At 37.7% G+C, this 24,350-nt stretch overlaps 5 protein-coding genes and 2 pseudogenes across 5 annotated transcripts; all 7 read right to left on the reverse strand.

Annotated features, from left to right (window-relative positions):
• Nucleotides 1-2,741: 2,741 nt before the first annotated feature.
• On the reverse strand, nucleotides 2,742-4,060 carry LOC126782267 (dirigent protein 19-like; annotated as a pseudogene).
• Nucleotides 4,061-4,640: 580 nt separating this feature from the next.
• On the reverse strand, nucleotides 4,641-5,147 carry LOC126782269 (dirigent protein 19-like). The gene has a single exon (XM_050507484.1). The coding sequence runs from the start codon at nucleotides 5,145-5,147 to the stop codon at nucleotides 4,641-4,643; it is 507 nt and encodes a 168-aa protein (XP_050363441.1).
• Nucleotides 5,148-7,923: 2,776 nt separating this feature from the next.
• On the reverse strand, nucleotides 7,924-8,490 carry LOC126784631 (dirigent protein 23-like). Its single transcript, XM_050510109.1, has one exon. It carries the CDS (start codon nucleotides 8,488-8,490, stop codon nucleotides 7,924-7,926), a length of 567 nt encoding a protein of 188 aa, XP_050366066.1.
• Nucleotides 8,491-10,149: 1,659 nt separating this feature from the next.
• On the reverse strand, nucleotides 10,150-13,739 carry LOC126784521 (dirigent protein 23-like). Its single transcript, XM_050509985.1, has 3 exons — nucleotides 13,381-13,739; nucleotides 12,122-12,226; nucleotides 10,150-10,288 (listed from the first exon to the last, which is right to left on the reverse strand). The coding sequence occupies exons 1-3, from the start codon at nucleotides 13,737-13,739 to the stop codon at nucleotides 10,192-10,194; spliced, it is 561 nt and encodes a 186-aa protein (XP_050365942.1). The 3' UTR covers nucleotides 10,150-10,191.
• A 569-nt stretch (nucleotides 13,740-14,308) lies between these two features.
• LOC126784821 (dirigent protein 15-like) lies at nucleotides 14,309-14,881 on the reverse strand. The gene is given in 1 exon segment (XM_050510330.1): nucleotides 14,309-14,881. A coding segment is annotated over 1 exon segment (573 nt).
• A 1,817-nt stretch (nucleotides 14,882-16,698) lies between these two features.
• LOC126784846 (dirigent protein 4-like) lies at nucleotides 16,699-17,277 on the reverse strand. The gene has a single exon (XM_050510358.1). The coding sequence runs from the start codon at nucleotides 17,275-17,277 to the stop codon at nucleotides 16,699-16,701; it is 579 nt and encodes a 192-aa protein (XP_050366315.1).
• Nucleotides 17,278-17,825: 548 nt separating this feature from the next.
• LOC126782273 (probable amidase At4g34880) lies at nucleotides 17,826-21,378 on the reverse strand (annotated as a pseudogene).
• Between the last annotated feature and the right edge of the window lie 2,972 nt (nucleotides 21,379-24,350).

Genomic DNA, 24,350 nt, shown 5'->3' on the forward strand with positions numbered 1-24,350 from the left:
CCCTAACCCCACTTCCTAAAATACACACACTCGGGTGTAATGATTAACGTCATTACCCATAAAACACTTAGTCAAAAGGACTAGAGCTATATTCGTACATACTCACCCGGCCAATGTGTGGGTTATTTATGCTTAAATATCCCCTTCGCCACTAAGGAGGGATCATGATCCCCTTCGCCACATCAAATGTCTCATTTTCCACTAAGGAGAGATCTTACCTACACCTACCACGTTGGTTACCACACCAACACTTTCACCTAGTCACAAGACTATCACAAACAACAATAATTTCACACTACCATTCATAGATTACTACTAACAAGATAATTGTCGATTTATAAACAAGTCACCTCCAACATGCAAGTACTACGAGTCCTTATAACAACTCCATAGTCATATCACCATTAAACATGTATGTTTTTCATGAACATGCACATATATATCCACTTGACACACTAACAATAATTTGCATTTATATGAGAAACATCAGAGTAATTTTATTATGAAATTCATTTTACTTACCTATGAACCGTTGACGATCAAGTTCGTATGATTTTAAAATCAAAATGCATTTTCTCCAATAATTTCTCATTAATTAAGGCAACAAGGAAAACATGTTTCATAGTGGCGGGATATTATAGGAAGAGAATGCATTCAAGTTGAAACTTGGGAAATAAATTTGTCGCCCACCCCTACCATGCATACCTCACAAATAAATGTCAAGTGTCATTTTTCTCAACAAAATTATAACAATGGTTATTATAAAAGACACTTAACATTTATTTGTGAAGTGAGCATGGTAGGAGTGGACGACAAATTTGTTTCCGAACGTGGAGTCTAGAAACCACATGACTCGGAAAGTTCACCCTATGACTCGGGACGTCGTATTTGGAAGGTGAAAATATCTAGAATCAAATATGACGAGTTATTTTGTGTGAATGTGAAAATAAGTAAAAGTAAATCATTAATTTGCGAACCCAAAAAGAAGCAATATGAAGAATGAGATGTAAAATTTAATTAAAAAATAAAACTTCGTAGAAACATGCATATAACTAATCTTAATTATTATTCCATAAAAAAAGAGAAAATTGAGACAACCACAGTGGGATATGTTGCCAAATTAAGCAAGTATTATTATCATAGTGTGAAGATGGCATTGAGTTATTGAAAATTCTTAACGTACCAGTACTGATAGAAGTACTGTTGTGAAGTTCACTTAGGAGCTTATTATTGCTTGGATTTTTGTTGATTCCATGATATGAACAAAGTGATATATTGCACATATTTTTTTCTACTATATCCACATATGATCCATCAGTTTCCACCAACCTTATGTGGACCAATTCATCTCAATTATTTCATTTCCAAAAATAATAATTCATCTCAATTATAAAAAAACGTGCTTGGCCAACTTAAAGGCTAAAGCTAAACAACACTCATTAATTCCAAAAATAACCACACTGCATTTTCATCATGCCATTCAATGATGCAAAATCTCAACATTATATTCCACACTAGCATTGACAAACTCAGTGTTTGCAAGGGCAAACCCTTGCGCCAAAATGTCTGGTTCATCCGACGATAGGAACCTCTCGCGGTGAATGTTCTACTGCATATATTGGGTCCTAAAATGGTGAAACTTCCGCCGTTGTGCATAATTGCATATCACTAGTAAGAACAAAGGTCAGCCATAAGTAAACTAATTTCATTCTGCTCGATCCCATATATAGTCTCTGAGCACGACTCAAGAGCTTGGAAATGGGTTCGGGCACATGCTAGCGGATCATCAAGCATGTTAATATTTGCCAGAAGAAGATGGCGGATATATGGCTGACAGCCTTGGGTAGTGGGACTACCATTACTGTGTCGTGAATGTAGAAATGGAGTTTTGGTCAGCTTCGGGGTAGAATAGTGGAGCTTTTGAAACCATGCCAGTGGGGTCAATTCCTCCATTTTCTTCAATGACGACGCATGCTGTTGCTTCTGCTCGCAGATAATAATAGCACGAACAAGGCTATGAAGAAGAGCTTTACCTTCTCCTTCTGCAATTTGTAATTAAGCAAAGCAAATGAAAGGCTGGGGAGGAAATTCTATAGAGAACCTGTGGAAGCATCTATCTTATCTCTCGTCATCTACAATTCTACATGCAGGCTACTAAACTTCTACTTGGCCACTTGGCTCATGCCTAGAGATCTTACATTGATTGATTCAATGTTTCAGTGCCTAAGATCTGTAGAGATCGATCTTAATCAAAAGTAGTGTAGGTTAGGACTAGAAAAGTGATATAATGATGGTGTGATGGCTTTGGTTTAACGACCAGAATTATGATCAGTTCGATCTTTTCTAAAGGAAGAAAAGAAGTGTGATTGGCTAATATTTGTATTAGAGCTTAATTAGTTTAGCTATGATTCCTATGAAATCAACTACAATTAAGGATTATAATCCTTGCTGGACTACAACGTATATATCATGCACTGGCCGTTATATGGCTCTTCACCATTTTATTAAGGATAATTGCTTAATCACCCTACTATATCATGTCCATACATACCAACTCTAGATCGAATGCATATATAGTATTCCCTTCTCTCCCTTTAATGCAAAATCTTCTTTTTTGCTCTATATATCTTTGTAGGCAAGATATTATTAGGAACCATACCAAAGTAATTGACATATTAATATTGCATAACTTGTATCAAACAACATAATTTAATAAAACCACCCAATGTTTGCTTTATTATTCAATGATGTACAACCACAACATTATATTCTACAACAGTACCATTGAAAAAATACGTCTTGGCTGTCGCAAATCCACTTGCTAATCGAAAATTGCATGTTCTAACTACAACCGGGAAGATCTCGAATGGATCCTTCACCGTGTTGCGGCCTAGCACAGTAAAGATATTACCATTGTGCTCGCCGCTGGTGAGAACAATGGTCATATATAACCATAAGCAGACTAGTTTTCTCATGGATGCATATCCATATAGCCCTTGGGCACGGCCTAGCAGCTTGGACGTGAGTTCCGGTCCCAGAGTTGGGTCCAGTTTGGGTTTGAAGCGCAAAAATTCAAAAATGGAAAAACTCAATTTTAAATAACTAGGGTCTCACCTGTTTTTTTTAATGTGGTTATTAAGACTAAATTTTATAAATAAGACTAAATTATAAAAAACTTACCAAACATAAAAACATCAATATGAGTTAAATATAAGTATTTATTTTCCTGAAAACTCAATACCAAACTGGGCCTTAATGGGTTGGCAAACATGTTGATTTGCCCGAATATGGTGGGAGATGGCTTGACCGTCTTGGCTGGTGGCACCACCAGGCACCAGCATTGAGATCTGCATGTGCCGGGCCGGAGACTAGGGGCGGATTCAAAGCATTGCCTGGTGGGGCTCAAGCCCACCCAAAGTTTTTGGGGTTTAAAAAAAACAAGGTATATATTATTATTTTTGTGTTATTTATATTTGTTCTTAGCCAAAATTTTCCTAATTATACTCATTCTACACCTTTGACCTTTGTTATTTCCCACAATCCTCCATTCTTGACGCAGTTCACATCGTGTTCGTTATTGAACGTGAAAACAAAGTGATATTCCCAGCGCTGTTTTGGTTATATTATGTCTTCTAATTGCTGATTGATATATATATATATATATATGAATATATATTGTAAAATAATTTTCTTATTCTTAAATAATCAAAATTTCTTAAGTAAAAACTTTTTTAATTATCTTTCCTCTATCTATTGATTTTGAAATTGTAAGTACGAGTTATTGAGGTTCAATCTAATCAATTTGAAAAGAAAAAATTAGTGCACTTTCTAATGTATTTGATTTTCATAATATTCTTCTATTTGCATTCACGCCCTTTTAATTTAAAAAGTCATTAACATTTACAGTTTACATGATTGTAGCGGTAAAAAATTTTTTTGCCTTCGCCTAAACTTAAAGCTCACCCATGTCCAAATTCTGGATCCGCCACTGCCGGAGACTGTCGTGAAAGTAGAAATGGAACCGGGTTAGCTTCGGTTTTGAGTAGTAGAGCTTCTGAAACCAATGATCAGATTATGTATCTTCTTCAGAACTAGAAAGAAAAGCTTTAGAACTGGACCAGAAAACTTCATATTTCCTCTCTGGACCAGAAATGGAATAGGCTTTGCTCTCTGTAATATGTATCTAAACTCTCTTGCATGCTCACCTGCCGAAAATCATTTCATATATGGCGGAGCTAAATGCAACAACATTATTATTGCTTTACTGATTTTATTGCTTCACTGTAAACATGGCATTGGGTTGATATTGAAAATTCTTTATGTACGTATTGGGGGTGCTAATTAATGGAAGTACTGTTGTGAAGTTCACTTAGGACTTATTATTAGTTTATTACTTGGAATTTATGTTGATTCCATGACATAAACAAAATAGATTTTTGAGAATGAATATTGCAATTTCTTGTTGGTCGGATCTTTTACTATATGTCCCACAATCTATCAGTTATTCAGTTTCCACCAACCTTATGTACGTGTACCAATACATCTCAATTACTGAAAACATGCTTAACCAATACAAAGGCAAAAGCTAGACCACATCCATTCATGTCAAAAATAATTACACTGCAATATCATCCTTTCATTCAATAATGCATAATCGCAACATTATATTCCACTATAGCAACACTAGCATTCACAAGATAAGTCTGTGCAATCGCAAACCCTCGCGCCAATCGGAAATGTCCGGTTCCACCGACGATCGGAAAGTCTCGCGTGGAATGCTCCACTGCATTGCGCCCCAAGATGGTGAAGCTGCTGCCGTTGTGTTTGCCACTCGTAAGAACAAAAGTCACAGCCATAAGTAAACTGATTTCATCATGGGACGCGAAAGCATATAGTCCCTGGGCACGACCCAGGAGCTTCGATGTGGGTTCGGGTCCCATGGTTAACGGGTCATCAAACATGTTGATTTGCCCAAACAAGGTGGTGGATGGCTCCGGTGGTGGGACTACCGTGACTGTGGTTTTAGCCGGCCCTGAAATGGTGTCGTGAAAGTAGAACTGGAGCTTTGTCAGCTTCGGTTTTGAGTGGTGGAGCTTTTGATACCAGTGGTCAATTTCTTCAATTTCTTTGATGATGCTGTCGCTCATGCGCGCTAATAGTATTAGCATGAACAAGGGTATGAATAAAAGCTTTGCCTTCTCCATTTTCTCTTTGTGAGCAACTAAGCGAATTAAGCAAATGAAAGGCCAGGGAGGCGGTTTTATATAGTTACTGTGGAAGCTAGCATCCATATATCTTATCTTATCTCCTTGTTATCTACATGCAGGCTACTAAATTTCTACTTGGCCCATGCCCAGAGATTGTACATTATTATTCCTAGCTATTCAATATTTTCAATGCCCAAGAGATCAATTTTATTCAAAAGTAGTGTAGGCTACGACTAGAAAAGTTATATAAAAACGAAACAAAGAAAACAGTACGTGTTGTGCTTTGGCTTAATTGTCTAATTGTGAAAGGAATTGAATTACCGCGCTATAGCAAAAACTCCTCCAGAAATATATACACATGCTGGCTTTGGTTTAAGGACCAGAATTAAGAGTTCGATAGTTTCTACAAAAAGTTAAAAATAAAAACCTATTAGCTAGCTCTAACACTAGTTACTGGCTAAGAATAAGATTATTTTGGCCTCTTGTCCAATTGAGCGCCGGACAGTATGGGTGTAAATGAGTCGAGTCGAACTGAATACTAGATTGTTTATTTTTATCTCGTTTTCATTCGATCGAGCTTGAACCGGCTTAAAATTTGATTTTTGTTCTTCACGTTCAAGCTCAGCTTGGTTTGAAAAAACTCGAACTGAGTTCGGATTGGGTAATTTTATTAGATAAAGTCGAACTCGAATCGAACCGGTTTGAATCATATGAAACTAAAATTTTAAAATTAAAAAATTAAAATGAAAATTCAAAATCTGATGTCATAAATATCACATAAATCCCTTTTATTTGTAATAAACTAAAAATAACAAATCAAACTCGTTTTTGAACTTAAAGTATTTAACTAATTATTCTATAAAAAAGCTCATTCGAACTAATATTATATTTTTAATATTATTTCTAATATAAAAATGTATATGAATTACTATAAAATTTAATAAGTCATGTTTGATTATTAAACGAGCCGAGCTTTTAACGAACCCAAACTAGCTCGCGAGCTAAATAAGTCGAATTAGCTGAATACTTGTTATTCAACCTTGGCTTATTTTCAAAATCGGGTTTAATATTGAGCTCAAGTTTGGCTCATTTAATTTTACGAACTCGAGCCAAACAGACTGAAAACAAGCCGAACATGAGCAGCTTGGGCCTATTTACAGTGCTACTGGACATACTCTTTTATGCATATGATTAATTCACATTTCTGATATATAATCAAAACATTTAGATTATTTAAAAATAATATTAATTAACTGAATAAATTTAAGGAACAATGTTGATAACAATTAACGTGAGACATTAGAGTAGTATTGAGTTTAATAATCGTAAGATGCAATTGACCAAACTGATCAAATTAGGGTTTATGAGCGTTCAACACATGCCGCAGCTTGACCATAACTTAATTATTGGCTTATTGCAGGAATAATTGTCACTCATGCATGATCGATGCAATCATCAATCACGAAATGCTTTCTTTACGTAAACAGTAATGTTTTAACTTACAATTAAGTTAATTATCTCATCCCTTTAAACTAGCTACTGTTAATTGCAAAGTGGAAAACATACTCATTATGCATGGGGACGCAGATAAAAAGGAAGATATGTTGTACGTGCTGGATCAATATATATGGTGTTTTTTTGTTGGGGATCTAATCACTCAACGTCATAGAAAATCAATTTAGGCTATATTTTACTCTTTGGATGATCGAATCACCTCATTCATTTGGTGCTTCATGCAAATTAAGTGGCGGGCAAGATACACTTCCGAAGAAAATGATTGATAGGGAATTGGTGGAACTTCAAAACTTTTAATTCTACAGTATTTCGTTGATGTGGTGGCGTGTAGTACGTTGGGATCAGTTAATCAAATTAAGGCGATCAACGAGTTGATATATCTTCTATCAAGTTTTATTAACTAGCAGAGAACTAGAATGAAGTGATTATTATTTTTTTTGGCAAATTCATATGCTTTCGTATTAGGGATCAGAGTGACTATTCTCAGATTAGTGATCTGTTTTTTGGCCCGATCACATGCACCCTGGAATACAATAGTCATGAACTACGAAAATGATATTATGTCATATACACTACAAAAAATTTGAGCAAAGGTCACAAATTTTTGTGGCCAATTTGTGGCCTCAGTAGGATAGCCTTTGCATGATATCCCACAAAATCCATACAAATATGACCTTTGCATTATTATAATAATTAAAATATCACATTCTATGGGTTTTGTGGGACCCTCCTAAAGGCCACTTCGCTCAAACATTTTGTAGTGTCATTACACCCTAATAACACGAGATGAAATATTCTGTACTAAACGAATAAATGATCATATATAAGAGAGATGAGATGATTAAGTACAGAGAAAGTTCGATCACACAGTAACCAAGCAATTCGAATACTTGATCAGTTTAAAATAACCAAATTTAAATGAAGGAATCTAAGGAATGTATACACAGAAGATGATATATATTGATACAATGGTCCATAAGATGAGACACTCAAGACACGTACGAACATCATAAAAACTGAAATCTAAACAAGCAACTCAGTTTTAATTGACCCAATTAATGAAAAAAAAACACGTACTAATTAAATTAGATTATTACCAGAGTATAAAAGTGCATACTTCATCTGTAACCAAAACAAAAGTGCATACTTTATCGGAGTGATAGACCCCTATTATATTTCAGACCAAAAAGAAAGCAGGCAACTAGCTCTTGTGAACTACAGTGACATTGTATCCTACAATTGCATCCCCAGCGGCATTTAACCAATAGGTATGGGCAATTGCATATCCACGAGCAAACCGGAACGCCCCAGTTCCACCCACAACCGGTAACTCCCGAATCGGGTTAGTGATCGGGTTCTTTCCAAAAATACTAATGGAGCTACCATTGTACGTACCTTCCGTGAACGAAAAGCTCATGGCCATAATCAGGCCAAGCTCTTGGTGACCAGATAACCCGTACAGCCCTTGTGCCCGTCCCACAAGCTTGGAATTGGGATCGGGAGTCTCAGTGAGCGGGTCATCGGCCATGAATAAAGCCCCGAAAAGTGTTGGGGACTTTTCGGTGCCGGTCGCTTGTGCCACACGTACGGCACTAGGGTTCTTTCCACTGACTGTGTCGTGGAAGTAGAACTGGAGGTTGGTTACTGTCTCGGACGCTGTTGCTTCCTTTGTTGCCTCCGCGGACTCAGCCCATTTCTCCTCCGTGAAGGATACCGCCAAGGAGACGATGACCATCACCACCACCAGAGGAAGAGCTGTGTTTACCATTTCGATCTGATTGATTTCTCTAGCTTTCAGTGAAAGCTGAGAGAAAAACTTAAAAACTAAGCAAATATGATTCTGAATATTGAAGAATGATTGCAGAGAGATACAGATTTAGCTCTATATATAGAGCACGAGCAGAAGATCACGTGAGCTACAGAAACAATAAGACTGATTAGCTAATTAATTATATACTTAACATTCAATTGTCAAAAGAAAAGGAGATCGGGTATGTATGTCTGGCCGTTTTCTTCCTATTGAGTCTGATCAGAAAATTACTTTTTTTAGTAATTATTAAAAAATTACGGAAAGTGATATTATACATTAATATATGTTATACAATATTAATATTTCAACCACTTCAACAAGCAATCTCAACCACCGTACATTCTAATTAGTATACTGCGTGTTGTATGCACACACATAAAAGAAGAATGAAATATTAACCTACAAAACCCCATCGATGATCCTCTCAAATTAGCCCGTGTTCCAATCACTCCAGTTGGCTACACACCGTTCCAGTCCCCTAAAGAACATGCATGTTCAAGAATTTATGTTTGAGTCTATCTAGTAATTTTCGGGTTAATCTACTATACATCAATATATGTTATACATCTAATTTCCGACAGTTAATATTATTTTATAAGTGAGGTCAGAAAAAAAAACATTGTCAATTGTCAGATCATGTATAATAGATTAGCGATAGACCCAAATAGAAATTCTTGAACATGCATGTTTTTTAGGGGACTGGAACGGTGTGTAGCCAACTGCAGTGATTGGAACAGTAGCTAATTTGGGAGGATTATCGAATGGGTTTTGTAAATTAATATTTCATTCTTCTTTTATGTGTGTGCATACAACAGGCAGTATACTAATTAGAACGTACGGTGGTTGAGATATCTTATTGAAGTGGTTGAAATATCAACAAATATTGCATTGTATTGTTATCTGCTGGTTTGGTTATATTGATGTATTTTCTTATTTTTGGATTGTTTTGTAGAGGATTACGCAATTTTGTGGATGGTTTATTTTGTGGATAGTCCAAATTTGTTCGTTCTCTTTGAGCAAGTTTAATTTGCAAACCTTCCAAAGAATTGAAATTTCTAGACGTGTACTCAAACTGGTTTGGTTCAATTACTTGGCGTGACTCACGAGTTTCCCACACAAGAAGCACTTACTCACTTGGTGGATTCACATAAGCTAGCTACTGGCCTGGTGTATTTAAAACAAAATTACTTACTTCTAAGTGCTAGATAACAGAAATGTGTGTATATATATATATATATATATATATATTTATTTATTTATATATGGTACCTTTGCGGTGCGGACGTCCGCACCATATGGATTCGTCGATTCCGGCGACTGGCAGTGTAGAAGGTGTCGGCTGCACTCCCCCCTCTTGGGGCTTCTGTCTGTTCCGGTCGAAACTGCAGCGCCGGCCCATGGTGGGGGAAATATCAAATTTCTAGAAATTTCGAGATTTCCACCGTTGTGGGCAGGCGTTGCAACTCCGGCCGGCCCAAAGAAGAGCGTCGGGAGGGGGGGAGTGCGGCTGACACCTTCCGCGCCGTCGGTCGCCGAAACGGATGAATACACACGGCGTGGACGTCCGCACCTGATAACCATTATATATATAAATATAACATAGAATATTCATGAGAATATTCATGATTATACATTTATACAGATAATCATACGGTAGCTCTAGTGAATTACAATGACATTATACCTTACGATATCATCACCACTAACATCAAACCAATGAGTAGATGCAATTGCATATCTGTTGGAGATGAGAGATCTCACATATAAGAAGTGACAAATAAAATAAAACTTATAAGTGGGTGGATAATATACAATTGTACAGAGACATTTTGTGATTAAAACCCAACACATGTGAAATGACTAAGTTGAGACAGTATCGGTACAATTGGTCCATGGTACTATTTAACATGGTATAAAACGGGTTTATCTCTAGTTCCGTCTCTAAATCTGTCGTGAGCCTGAGTTGGTGCAATTTTGTCATAGGCTCGAGTTGGGTTCCTTTATCATGTCATCGGAGGGTTTCCGATTGGATAATCACCAAGTGTCGTTCGTTACTGGACCTTGGTTTATTTCATCTCAGTGTGTGTGATGTTAATTTGTCACGTGCAGACCTAAAAATTAGGTTGCACGTGAGGGGGCGTGTTGGAGAGGAGATATCTCACATTTAAGAAGTGACAAATAAAATAAAACTTATAAGTGGGTGGATAATACCCAATTGTACCGATGTCTTTTGTGATTAAAACTAATGACTAAAATATCGACAAGAACGGAAATATCGAGGATCCAAAAATTAGAAATATCGACGGAAATATCGGGGAAATATCGATTTAAAAAAATACTTGAGTAAATTGATGGAAATTTAAATAAAAACATGGAAATTTTGAATGAAATTTTGAGATATGTTTATTTGATCAATTATATACTATATTTCATAAGAAATTATTATATAACTATTAGTCTATAATGAGTTATAGTAATTTAAGGTAAAACAATCGTCGAGAATTATTAATTTTTATTTTTATTTTTTTAATGGCTGGGAACCCAAAAGGAGATTAGGCCATCACGCCTTATATACATATGATACATTAAATATGAAATTACATAAGTGATTTAGAACCACATAGATGATCTATGAGGTACAAATTAGAACTTAATAATATTAATATACTTACCAACAAGGAAGAAAAGAGAATATCAACAAAGCTTCACTCACTAATATATTTGGAATTTGATGCTAATATATTTAGAACTTGAAATAGAATAGAGTTGAGTAATGATGCAAGTGTGCAACCAAGGACTAACATCCTAATGTATTTATAGTGTTATAAAGTTTTAATTTGAAAAGTAGTTAAAATTGAATTGTAGGTAAATAATTGTAGGTAAATAATGTGATGAAGTTAGTTAGGATTGGACATATAACTAATTTTCTTTGTTTATCAAATTTATTACACATACAATATATATTATAAAGTGTCAAAATATAACACAAATTGACTTAGTAGAGTTGGCTAAGTGATTCATTTTCTATTGAGGTGAACATGGTTCGATTCCTCTCAATAACAAGTTAGGTTTTATTTGAATTCTATTTGTAACATAGAATGAAATATATACTAAAAATAGTCATATAGAACAATAACTATGCTTGGTAGAGTTGGCTACACATCTTTGCTTGCAAATAAATGACCACCGTTCGATTCCCCTCAAACTCAAATTGAGTTTTAATTTCTGGTGACGACACGTGGCGGAAGGAGTGATTATATCGCGGATATATGCAAAATATCGATAATAGCGCGATTAATCGTGGCAATTTCCAAAATATCGACCGAAATTACCATGGTATGTGAAGGACACGTGGCGGAATGAGTGATTATATCGCGGATATATCTAAAATATCGACCGAAATTACAATGGAATGTGAAAAATATATCTTTACCCCGAAAAATCGAAATTATCATCGATATTTCGGCGATAATTTCGATTTTCTAGTCCTTGATTAAAACCCAACACATGTGAGCTGGTTAAGTTGAGACAATATTAATACAATTGGTCAACGGTACTATTTAACAATATCTACGAGCCAGTCGGAAACCCCGTTCCTCCCACAACCGGCAGCTCTGGTACCGGGTTCAGAGCTGGGTTTTTACCAAAAACACTAATGGAGCTACCATTGTACGTTCCATCCGTGAACGTAAAGCTCATGGCCATTAACAGGGCAAGCTCCTGCTGGCAAAAGGGTGGGAGAATTTTCAGTGTCCGGGGGTTGAGCCACACGTATCGCACTAGGGTTCTTCCCACTTACTGTGTCGTGGAAGTAGAAATGGAGGTTGGTCACGTACTGTCTCCGACGGCTTTGCTTCCTTTTTGGCCTCGACTGAGTCCGCCCACTCGGCTTCTGCGAAGGCCATCACCAAGGAGATGACGAAAATAATCATCAGAGGAGCCACTGTGTTGTTTTCTATAGTCTGATCGAGCCTGCGACTGATTTCTGTGGCGTTTGACAAAACCTGAGGATGTGTGTATTGGATATTTTGATGTGCAGATGGACAAGTTAGTCATAAATAAAGGGCGCGAGGATTGGATGCGGTTGAACCACTACGGCAGGAGTCGGAAAATATGACGCCGGGGCCAATATTCTTTATCAGTAAGTTTGACCACGTTGAGAAAAAGATGAATCAACTGAACCCAATATTATGAGTTTATGACCATGCAGAACATAAACGCCATACTGTATACATAGACACAATGTGGTTACGTGTATCACCTTATATGACTGTTTTTTTTCCATTATACCTAACTATTTTGTAATAGATATAATACGGAATTTATGCAGTTCAAGTTAGCCATTTTATTACTGTTATCCATATGCAAGAAAGATTTCCAAATAAATCATTACCACTAAAATCGACTTGAATTGTCCTCTATGCGTATATAAGCTACCCAGCTCTATAGATAACAACCCACAAGCATGGAAAACAGAAAAAAAAAAGGAATTAAAATTTCTCGATCGAGTTGTTCTCCAACTATATATATCTAGCTGGTAAGTTTAATTTGAGCCTTAAACACCGAGGAGGCAACGACAGGACGACTTCACCAATAACAATCCCCTACTCGTCAAGTCGTCATAATCTGGTGTTTGATTAGGTTTTTCAACTTGGTCGAAAAACAAGTCGTATGAGATCAACAATCATACGAGGCAATGAGAACTAGGGAAATTACTGAACACAAAGTCACACAGTATCCATGAAGGTTGACAAATGCACCAAGACACCAATATAATTGCATCTTTGTAAGTCATGGTTTTCGCCAAAAATACTAATGGAGCTGCCATTATACGGACCATCCGTAAACGAAAAGCTCATGGCCATAAAAAGGGCAAGTTCTTGCTGCCCGGATGACCCGTACACCCCTTGTGCTCGTCCAACAAGCTTGGAATTTGGGTCCGGTGTCTCCGTAAGCGGGTCATCGGCCATAAGCAGAGCCCCAAAGATTGTTGGGGATTTGTCGGTGCCGACAGCTTGTGCAACACGTACGGCACTAGGGTTATTTCCACTGACTGTGTCGTGGAAGTAAAACTGGAGGTTGGTTACGGTCTCTGAAGGCGTGGCCTCCTTTCTTGCCTCGACCGATTCCGCCCACTCAGCTTTCATCAAGGCCATTAGCGACGAGGTGATCATTAACATCAGCAGCAGCAGAGCTGTGTTTGCCATTTCGATTATGCTCAATTCTCTTCCGCTTATTCCAGAGAAAGAGATCGTAGAGTTGATGTTTTGGGCATATATTTGAGTCTTAAATAATGGAAGGATGGGAAGGGATTGCATTCGAGTTGAAAATTGGGGAAGCAAATTTGTCGCCCATCCCTACTATGTCCACCTCACAAATAAATGTTAAGTGTCATTTTTCTTAACAAAATTATGACGGTTATTATAAAAAAACATATTGTGAGGTATGTATAATAGGAGTAGACGATAAATCTGTTTCCGAAACGTGGAGTCTAGAAATCATATGACTCGGGACGCTATATTTGGAAGGTGAAAGTATCTAGAATCAAATATGACAAGGTATTTTGTGTGAGTGTGAAAATAAGTAAAAGTAAATCATTAATTTACGAACCAAAAAGGAAACAATAAGAAGAATGAGATGTAAAATTTAATTAAAAAATAAAACTTCGTAGAAACATGCATATAAAGTAATCTTAATTATTATTCCATAAATGTCACAAATCAATTCAAGCATCTATTGCATGGGAGTATTGCATTGCCTTCATGCATGTAGTTCCTCAGTAGTGAATGAGAGTTGCCTTGTACCCCAAAATGGCATCACCATTAGTAGCATTGAAGTAGTGAGTCTGCACCGTTGCAAACCCTTTAGCTAGCCGAAACTTCCCTCTCCCACCAACCACAGCCACCTCCCGCTCCGGCGACTCTGCTACTGGATTTCTCGAAAACACGCTAAAGGAGCTCCCTTTAACCTTACCGGTAGTAAAACCGAAATCAGCGTACATCACGATGGTGAATTTAGCTGGGTCTTGGCTGGCCGACAAGTAGAGCCCTTTGGCATTTCCGACGATTGATGAGTTGATCTCGGGGCCTACTCGGAGTGGATCATCGAAGGCGTAGAGGCTGCCGAAAGGCGTCGATGACTTGTCAGTGGTGACTTTTGGACGTGCGATCTCCACTTCGCTGGGTTTGGTGCCTCTGAGGATGTCGAAGAGGTAGAAGTGGAGGCGTGACTTTCTCTTTGAGTTGGTCTACGGGGACTGTTTTGAGTGGTATTTGCAGTGTGAAGGTGTGCTGGCAATGGTGAGGAAGAGAGCAAAGGCCAACCCAATAATGAAATGACTACGCTCCATCTTTCTTCAAGTTCGCATATAGTGTGAAGGATCGGACTAGCTGTAGATTATGTATACGTTTGATGTTTATATACATGCAGTTTTTATGGAGGATGTATTAGGTATGAGAGCATAGCACTGATAGTAGATTCGAATTAATTTTGAGAGTGCTTTAGAGTTGGATGATGAAATGAGATAATATAGAAGATACAATATGTTATTGCCATAATGGGAAAACGTTACATTTCTTGAAATTTCCTGCCCAAAATGTTTGTGCTGTGTTTCATTTGGAATGTGCGCCATATAAAGCAAAGTTTTTAGCGCGAAGATTCGTTGGCAATTATATGTAACGCCACGATATCAGATATCGCAAATTTGTTTCTTTCTTGATCCTTTTGAAATCTTTTTTTTTTCTGGGGAAGATCCTTTCGAAATCTTGTCTGAAAGTAATGAAAATGGATAAATATCAAATATTTACTACTGCTTCTTAATGAATTTAGAGCTCATGTATAGAAAATATCATTAATCGTCAAAGGTCAGCTCAATTAAAGTTTCAAATCCTAAATATAAAGTTCAATTGAAGTAGGGATGGCAAAGGGGATGGTAGGGTCAGAGAATTGAAAAATCATACTCATACCTAAGTCTGTTTGCATCCACGTACCCGCCCTCATCCTCGTAATATGATACTGGGTATTCCATGTACTCATACCTTTAAGGGATCAAGTTCTCATATCCGCCCAAATACCCGTTAATATCAATTTATTTTAATATAAAAAAATCTAGTAAAGTACGCGAAATATAAAAAACTGGAATAAAAATAAAAAAACATGATAAAATTATTTCCTTACGTCAAAGATTGTTGTACTTGCAAATCATCACAAAATATATTTTGATATTTTTCTATGTATTTAATTTGTATACTAATTTATTTGAGTAAATATATATTAATTAATTATATTAGAAATATAATATATTATTGGGTGGGTATGGGGATCGAAATACCATCCTCATCCCTTACCCGTTTCCGCTATCTGAATAGTGGGGGATCTCCGTACCTCTTACCCAATTTTACCAAAAACACTCCCCCATCAGGATTGAATACTCATGGGTATCCTGCCTGCTGGGTATTTTGTCATCCCTAATTGAAGTTTCAAATTTTATAAAAATAAATATCAAGCTCAATTAAAGTTTTAAATCCTAGATAATTCGAGAAATAAAATCTGGACAAAGAGATTAGCTATCCATGTATCTTATCATATTTACTGAGTCCAATTAATAAATCATACTTGAGAAAATTGCATGTAATGCAATGCATACCATTTCATTTAGGTACAATATCGTTTTTCCGTGACGTACGTACACCACATAAAACACAATTTTTTTTGGATTACGTTAAGTTTATTGAGCTTTTGAATTAACATCAGTTCGATCTTTCTATTTCAAATTCTATCACATTGTTGCTTGTCAAATAATATCACCCGAGTCCAAAATTTGAAATTAGTGCGGAACATAACTCCATGGGTTGAGCAGGAGGCAGCATATAACCGCATAAGCTAGAGCCTAGAGCCTCGTTTTTCAACCATTATCATTTTTTTAAGAAGGGTGAAATATAATGTCGTACTTTTTATTTATCAATTCATTAGTGTTAAGAGGTTACTCTCTTTTACTCAGGTTTACGTCAAAAGCAAAGAACAGGAAAATAGAATCACAAAAAATAAGGAATTATGAAGGTAAGACCCGTCTTATAGCTAGATAATTGTTTTGAAGAGTATTCAATACACTATAACTCTATAAGGTGCATGCTTTATATGACACAGACCTAAGTTTCCCTTCAGTCCTTAGTAATGGAAGAGAGTCACTCTATACTCGACAATGGCATCACCATTACTAACATTTAAGTAATGAGTCCTAAGCTTAGCAAACCCTCTAGCCAACCTAAACTTCCCTCTCCCGCCAACCACTGCCACCTCACGCGGCGTCGTCTCCCATATGGGATTCCTCGAAAACACCGCAAAAGAGCTGCCGTTAAACTTACCTCTTGTAAAACCAAAATCAACGTACATGATTAAAGTCATATGACTTGCGTCTTGGCTCGACGACAAGTACATCCCCCTAGCATTCCCTATCACCGTTGAGTTGGTCTCTGTGCCTTCCCTTAGAGGGTCATCGCTTGCAATGAGGCTGCCGAAGGGCGTCGGTGACGTGACGTTTCTGGTGAGCTCTGGACGTGCTATTTCTACCGCGCTGGGTTTGGTGCCGCTGAAGAAGTTAAAGAAGTAGAAGTGGAGGTGCGTCACCTTCTCTTTATGTTGGATGTTGGGGATTGTTTTGGAGTAGTATTTGCAGTGTGTTGGTTTGGTGGCCATGGCTAGAAGAAGCATGGCAACGAATTTGAGAACCAAACCACTACGTTCCATCATATTTTGAAGTTCTTAATTTTGTGAGATTGTCTTTCTTGTCTTGGCTATATATAGAGAGAATTGTTAATAATTTTTACATAATTAGCTGGTAATAAGTATTCGATCAATATCTCATATTTTGTGCTCAAATCGAAATCTTCTCATATTAATTAATGGGGATATCGATGATAACTTGTGACATATAAGGAATGTGAGTCATCATAATAATGGTAATATTGTGTGAATTAATATGAGAAATGATGACATAATATGGTAACGGTCAATTAGATGCAATCTATTATTCGAAAAAAAGAAAAGAAATAAATCATCTATTAATTCATCCTCAATTGCATGTCTATTACATGAATCTTGGCTGGGATAGTGGTGACATTCAAGACCTGTCCTTTTGACTTCGATCAGTATGTGGAATAATGGAATATCTTGCAGTGCAAATATATAATCATTCGTATCATTTTCTGATTTAGATGAGCCAAATAGATTATGTTAACACACAACATGAGATCAAATTCAAAATGATGAGAACAGATATTATAATCGCGATGAAGTTACAGTACCCGAAAGCTCTCTGGTAGAAATGTGGGAGGCTTTCTAATCTTAGTGGCTTGCTCAAAACCATAGGCAATCTGTATAAGCTTTGGTTCAGATCCAGCAGGGACACTAATGCCTGGAAATCCCCCAATTGCAAGAACAGGAGCAATATCTGGTCCAGGAGTCACCAATGCATCATTGCATCTAGCCTGTTGCATGTCATTAGCTTCTCAAATCCATCTTTTGTCAGCTTTGCTAAATTTAACAATGCTGCTTTCTCATTATCGCCTATCCCATTTGTTGCTTGTCCTTCAAGAAAAATATCTTGGCCAAATTCCCTGATCATTTCCTGTACAATCAACAAGTATATAGTGCTCCTTAGCGAGTGAAGATGCTAGGGAGTTGCTGCGAAATTAGTAATCTGGATTTATTAGATATGTGTCGAGATTGAGAAATTGGCGAGAAAAGTTTACCAGTCTCTCTCGTCTATGTGGTTGCATGGTATAGAATAATTGAACTTAATTGACTTACCACACCAGAGAACTTCAAGTTGAAGGCTATGATATCTGCTAAAGATTGAACTGGAGACAAACCGAGGTCTTTTAGATATGCATTTATGGCTAGTTTGAACTCATCCAGTGATGCAATTGCTTCTCGACTCAAGTTAAAATTCAAGATAGTATCTATGTTTGCTATTTCCAGATGGTCTACCAGAACAGCACCTCCTTGGCTATAATATGCAGATAGTTTGGATCATGTTACATACACTGAGATATGTGATGGGACCAGCTACTAGTTTGGAATCAAATACACATACTGTTACCTTAGAGTTTGGAAACGATGCTCAAATTCTTGAATTTGGAGAGATCCACTGCCAGAGGTGCAGAAGGGATTTCTTACTATTCCCAGTCTCTTTCCTTTGAGCCCGTACGCCCCAAGGAACTGTTAATATCCATCGTGTGGAATGTATTTCGATGCTTCTTTGGTTGCTTGATCCTTGTAGTCAAAGCCTACAATCGCATCCAGAACATAAACAGCATCTGTCACAGTCCTGCAGATGGGTCTATTCCATTGAACGCAGCATAACTTGTTAGTTAATGCCATGAAAGTATACAGGTGAACTTAACAGAAAATTATCAGTTTATCACTAGAAGTCATACGAATTGAACTTAAAGATAGTACTCTGGATTAACACTTTAACAGAATTGAAATTGAGGTAATAGCTAGTTTTATCTTTGATTAATAGGATTACCCAATGGTGTCCTGTCTTGGAGTAACTGGGATCACCCCGGCTCGGCTTGTGAGTCCTACGGTTGGTTTGATGCCGACTACCGAGTTAAAGTTTGATGGACATAGTATTTGTTGGAGAGGAGAGATCTCCCATCTAAGAAGTAACAAAGAAAAGAAAGCTTATAAGTGGGTGGATAATAACCAATTGTATATAGGGCTTTTGTGATTAAAACCCAATACATGTGAGGTGGTTAAGTTGGGACAATATCAGTACAGTTGGTCCATGAGCCACGCTTGTCGCTGTTTAACATGGTATCAAAGCGGGTCCCTCTCCAGTCGCGCCTCCAATCTGTCGTGGACCCGAGTTGGGTGACATTATCATGTCATCGGAGAGTTTCTGATTGGATGGTCACCAAGTGTTGTTGGTTACTAGACCTTGGTTTATTTCGTCCAAGTATGTGAGATATTAATCTGTCACGTGCAGACCTAAAAATTAAGTTGCACGTGAGGGGGCGTGTTGGAGAAGAGAGATCTCACATCTAAGAAGTGACAAATAAAATAAATCTTATAAGTGGGTGAATAATAACCAATTGTACCGATGCCTTTTGTGATTAAAACTCAACACCTGTGAGATGGTTAAGTTGAGACAATATCGGTACAGTTGGTCCACGAGCCACATTTGTCGTTGTTTAACAGTATTGAGCCATCAGTTTCAGTCCCAAGAGATACAGCTACCAAATTAGCTGCAACTGATATTGATGATTCACTGCTTGATCCACATAGACTTGCAGATAGTACATAAGGATTCTGCATACAACCAATGAGCACTAATCTTATGACTTTTAAGTACATGGTCTGAGAAGAACCCAAATTTATCACAGCTACTAATTTAAACTAAAAATTCATCAGCTTTGCATACCTATTGAACTAACAAGTAGGGCTGGATTGGTTGGTATACCAGTCTTAATTTTCCAATACCATATACCAACCAATATATATTTGGTATGAAAAATCCACAATTTATACCAACCAATAACATTGGTATACCAATTAAGTGGTACGGTTGGTACTCGGTTGGTACGGTTGGTAATGGGCTTGTACCAACATATTTAAGGCCCAAAAATTTTAAGGCCCAACCCAAATAAATAATAATAAATAAGTGAAATAACAATAGAATTCCAAAGTCTTATATAACTTCAACCAAATTACCAAATACAAAGTCATAAATAGAAAGTCAAAGTCCAAATAGTCAAACTGTTAAAGTACTTATGAATTCTCAAAACAATTGAAAAAATAAATGATAGGTTTAAATGCGATATATGTTGACATGTTGTAAACAGTGAGGGTGCTACTGATAGGTCTAAGCATTTGTACTTGGGAATTCGATTGAATCGATTCATTCATAATTAAATAAAGAAATTGAAGACGAGAAAAATAGTGTACTTGAGAAAGAAACTCAAAGAGATTAGATTAATGTTAGTAGATATATACGGTTTGGATTTATTTTTCAATAAATCTACAATTGAAATTTAAAGATATATATATTTTTTAATTAAATAATTTAATATAATATAAGTTGGTAGGTACGATATACCATGGTATATGAAAAATCTATACCACCTACCTACCGTATTTTTAATATTGGTACGGTATACTGTACCATATACCATGTACCAAGTATTTGGTATACCAACATATTTGGTACGGTTGGTATACGAATTGGTTGGAATGGTTTTCTATACCATTGCCACCCCTACTAACAAGCTGGACAAAATTATTACACAACATGTCTCTCACAAGTTCCATGCTTACCTTTCCTTGGCCACCTCTGGGGCTGAAACCTGGGGGTGCCGTGAGAAACCTGAACTGAGCCCACTCACTCAAGCTAGCCTCATTTGCTCCTGAACTTGGCCAGCACGCCAGCATATCATGGCACGACAGAGCCAAGCAGGGAAAAAGAGCCAGCAGTTGTGTTCAGCTTGTATTTCGTTCTAATGTTTTCCTTGAGCAAAACATGAATGCCTTGCAAGCCGGAAATAACCAGGAGCCTTGGCCTTTCGCTGATAGTCAGCCTTGTCAGCTTGGTAAACTGCATCAGGGTTCAGCTTTATCACTCCATTAAGCACCGGATTGAGCCTGCGGATTTTTCCTGAAGGTAGAATTGAATAAGTTGTCTAGAAGTCAGTCGTTCTGTTTAAAAGCCAGTTGATCATATATTGTAGCTTCTTTGATTGACAACCCATGGACAGTGGAAGTCTGGGAACCAAATAATGTTAAGGCTAGAAGGTTCAACACCAACACAGAAAAGAGAGAAAAGCATGATGGAAGGTTTGTAGCCATGGCAGTAATGACCAATGTTTTAAAAAAAACCTAAAGCTACTTACATAACTCCTCTTTTTTTCGGTCTGGACACCGAAGCTCGTCTTTTACGCCTTATGTTACGTTTTTTTTCGCATTTTACTATGCCTTAGAAAATAATAATTTTTAGTATCTTTTTATATTTATTTATATAATGTGTTTAATTTGATGAAAACTATCTAAAACGTTTGTATAATGAATTTCATTATATCTAAATGCAATAAATTGGTAAGTTCTTATGTATATTTGTTCTTTTTGTATGTGTATAATTATATATTTACACATTTAACTACTAACTTTTTATAACATAAGGCTTACGCCTTATGCGCCTCAAGTTCTAAGGCTCAAGGCTCTCAAGAAAATGCCTAGGGGTACGCCTTCGCTTTTGAAAACAATGGTAATGACTAGCTCGTTACCTTACTCAGTTTCTTCAACTTGGTTATAACCACGTATAATCCAATCTTGATGACATTTCAGTTGTTATTCTTTTAAGATTAAATTTTATTTGGAATAATTTGTTCTTGATTGACGCTTTATGTTTGTCCCGTCTCTATAATCCAGTGTGGGTGAGTCCATTCTCTCTCTCTTTCGTTCTTTTCGTCGGAGGAGAGTTAGGGTTTCTTTGTCGGCAACGACATAGTTACAATTGAGTTTTTCTATTTGTGTGGTGGGGAATCGCATGTGGGATTTGTTCTATGGTATTGGTCGTGGGTTGGGGAGATTGGGTGTGTGGTTGTGTAGGATGGAGGATACGTTGGGAGAGATGGTTCGACGTTTGGTTTTGACAGAGGATGAGGCTAGAGAGATTATTCTTCCAGAGGCTGTCGGAGCTTGGAGGGAGAAGAAGTTCTTGATTGTTGGGCAACTTTTGACTCATAAGAAGTATAACAAAGAGGCTCTTATGGTGATTATGAAGGCGTTGTGGAGGCCGAAGAAGTATGCTAATGACAGACTTAGGGTGACAGCGGTGCCTCTGGAGGGAAGTGAACGCACTGTGTTCTCGTTTTCTCACGAGTATGACCGTAATAGGGTGTTGAGAGGGGGTCCATGGCACTTCAATAAAATCTTGTTTGTTGTGGCTGCGAGCAATGGGGAAGACGATTTGCTCCGAATTTCGCTTAACATGCAATTTTTCTGGGTTAGAGACTGGGGGATTCCTCCTTTGTACATGGAGCCATAGACTGGTCTTAGAATTGGAAACGCGATTGGGGAATTCTCTAGGATGGAGGAGGCGAAGCATGGGATGTTTCTGGGTTCAAATTAAAACATTTGTGTTAGAATGGATATGAATAAGTCGCTCCGTCATGTTGCTCATGTTCGTTTGCCTGGGAAGAGCAGAGGGCCTTGCTTTGACGTTGATTATATTAACCTTCCTAACTTTTGTGAGTATTGTGGTTTATTGTGGCATGATTCGAACTCTTGTGGGCGTCATGAGTCTGGTGAAATCGTCGAAAAGTTGTTTGACGTTCGTCTCTATGCGGAGAAGAAGGAAGCCTGGCTTGTGGCGCAGGAGTCTAGGGAGCAAGTGGTGGTCATGACTCCTCCCTCTAAACTCGAGAGTAACCATGGTGTTCTTGAACAAAGTAAGGGTGAGTGGAGGATGTCGGCGCTAGAGCTAACGTTGTTAGGTTTTGTGCGAGATAGGTTAGAGTTTGAGGATGAAGTCATGGGGCAAGTTACAAGGGAAATAATGTTGATTGATCTTGAGCCTTCGGCGGAGAATAGTGGGAAGAAGCGGTGCGTGGGTGGCGAGTGGATTCCAAAGGGACCGAGTCCCAATTCGGTCGGTAAGTTTCAGTTGGGTTCAAATTTCAAATACAGCGGAAATCAGGGAGAAAAATTATTACAGGATCTGTCTTTATTTGATATGAATGAGACTTCGAAGGAGATTGAGATTGTTAAGGAAATTGGGTCTGTTACGGTGATTGCGGGTGTTCAGGATATGTCCGTCTCTGTTTATTCGGGACGGATTGTAAGGGATTGACTGAAGATAAAGGCGAGATTTCAGCCGGGGCTTTATCTTCACATGCTAAGAATAAAGTAGTGGTGGAGTCTGCATGTTTGGTGGAAGATTATAAGGGATTGATTGAAGGTATATGCGGGATTTCAGCTGGGTCTTTATTTTCACATGCTAAGAATAAAGTAGTGGTGGGGTCCACATGTTCCAGCTGTTGATATTTCTGTTGAGGAGAGTGGGTTTTGCGGGCATGGGCTTTTGAGTAAGGGATTAGCCAAATCAGGGGTGAGTCAACATCAGGCCGAGTTGAGTCTAAATACAAGTCGACTTGTTTCTAAAGGTGATGACAAGCCTAAATGGGGTGTTCATATTGCGGGGGCTTGAACAAATATCGTGCTAAAATTGTTAAGGATCTTGCTTCCAAATCTGAGATGAAAATTAAAGCTGAACGTTTGTTGGTTCACTATTCCACGATGGGTTCGTCGACGACTCATCACGAATAACGAAGGTTATATGTTGGAACTTCCAGGGAATTGGGAACTCTTGGACATTTACGGCTCTTAAAGGGATGGTATCCCTCAATCTTCCCAAAATTATCATTTTAAGTGAAACTTTTTGTACGGCCGCTGAGATGGAGAATGTTAAAGAATTAGGTTGGTGGAATGCAATTTCAATGGATTGTCGCTTTATTAATCAGCGTAATGGTAAGGGTGTTAGTAGAGCTGGGGGTCTTTGTTTATTATGGTCCGATGAGGTGAAGGTGTCTCTTCAGTCGATGTCAGATCATCATATTGATGTGGTGGTGGGCACGATAGGGGAGGTAGATTGCTGGAGGTTCACGGGCTTGTATGGCTTTTCTACACTGGAGCAACATAGCCAAACTTGGAATCTCTTCCGTCAGTTAAGCTTGTGGGGAACCTCCCTTGGGTGGTGGGTGGAGACTTCAACAAGATTTGTGAGCTAATTGACAAGCAGGGTGGGCTGCGTCGAAAGGATT

Source organism: Argentina anserina, chromosome 2 (assembly GCF_933775445.1).
Source record: "Argentina anserina chromosome 2, drPotAnse1.1, whole genome shotgun sequence".
NCBI classification, from domain to species: Eukaryota; Viridiplantae; Streptophyta; class Magnoliopsida; order Rosales; family Rosaceae; genus Argentina; species Argentina anserina.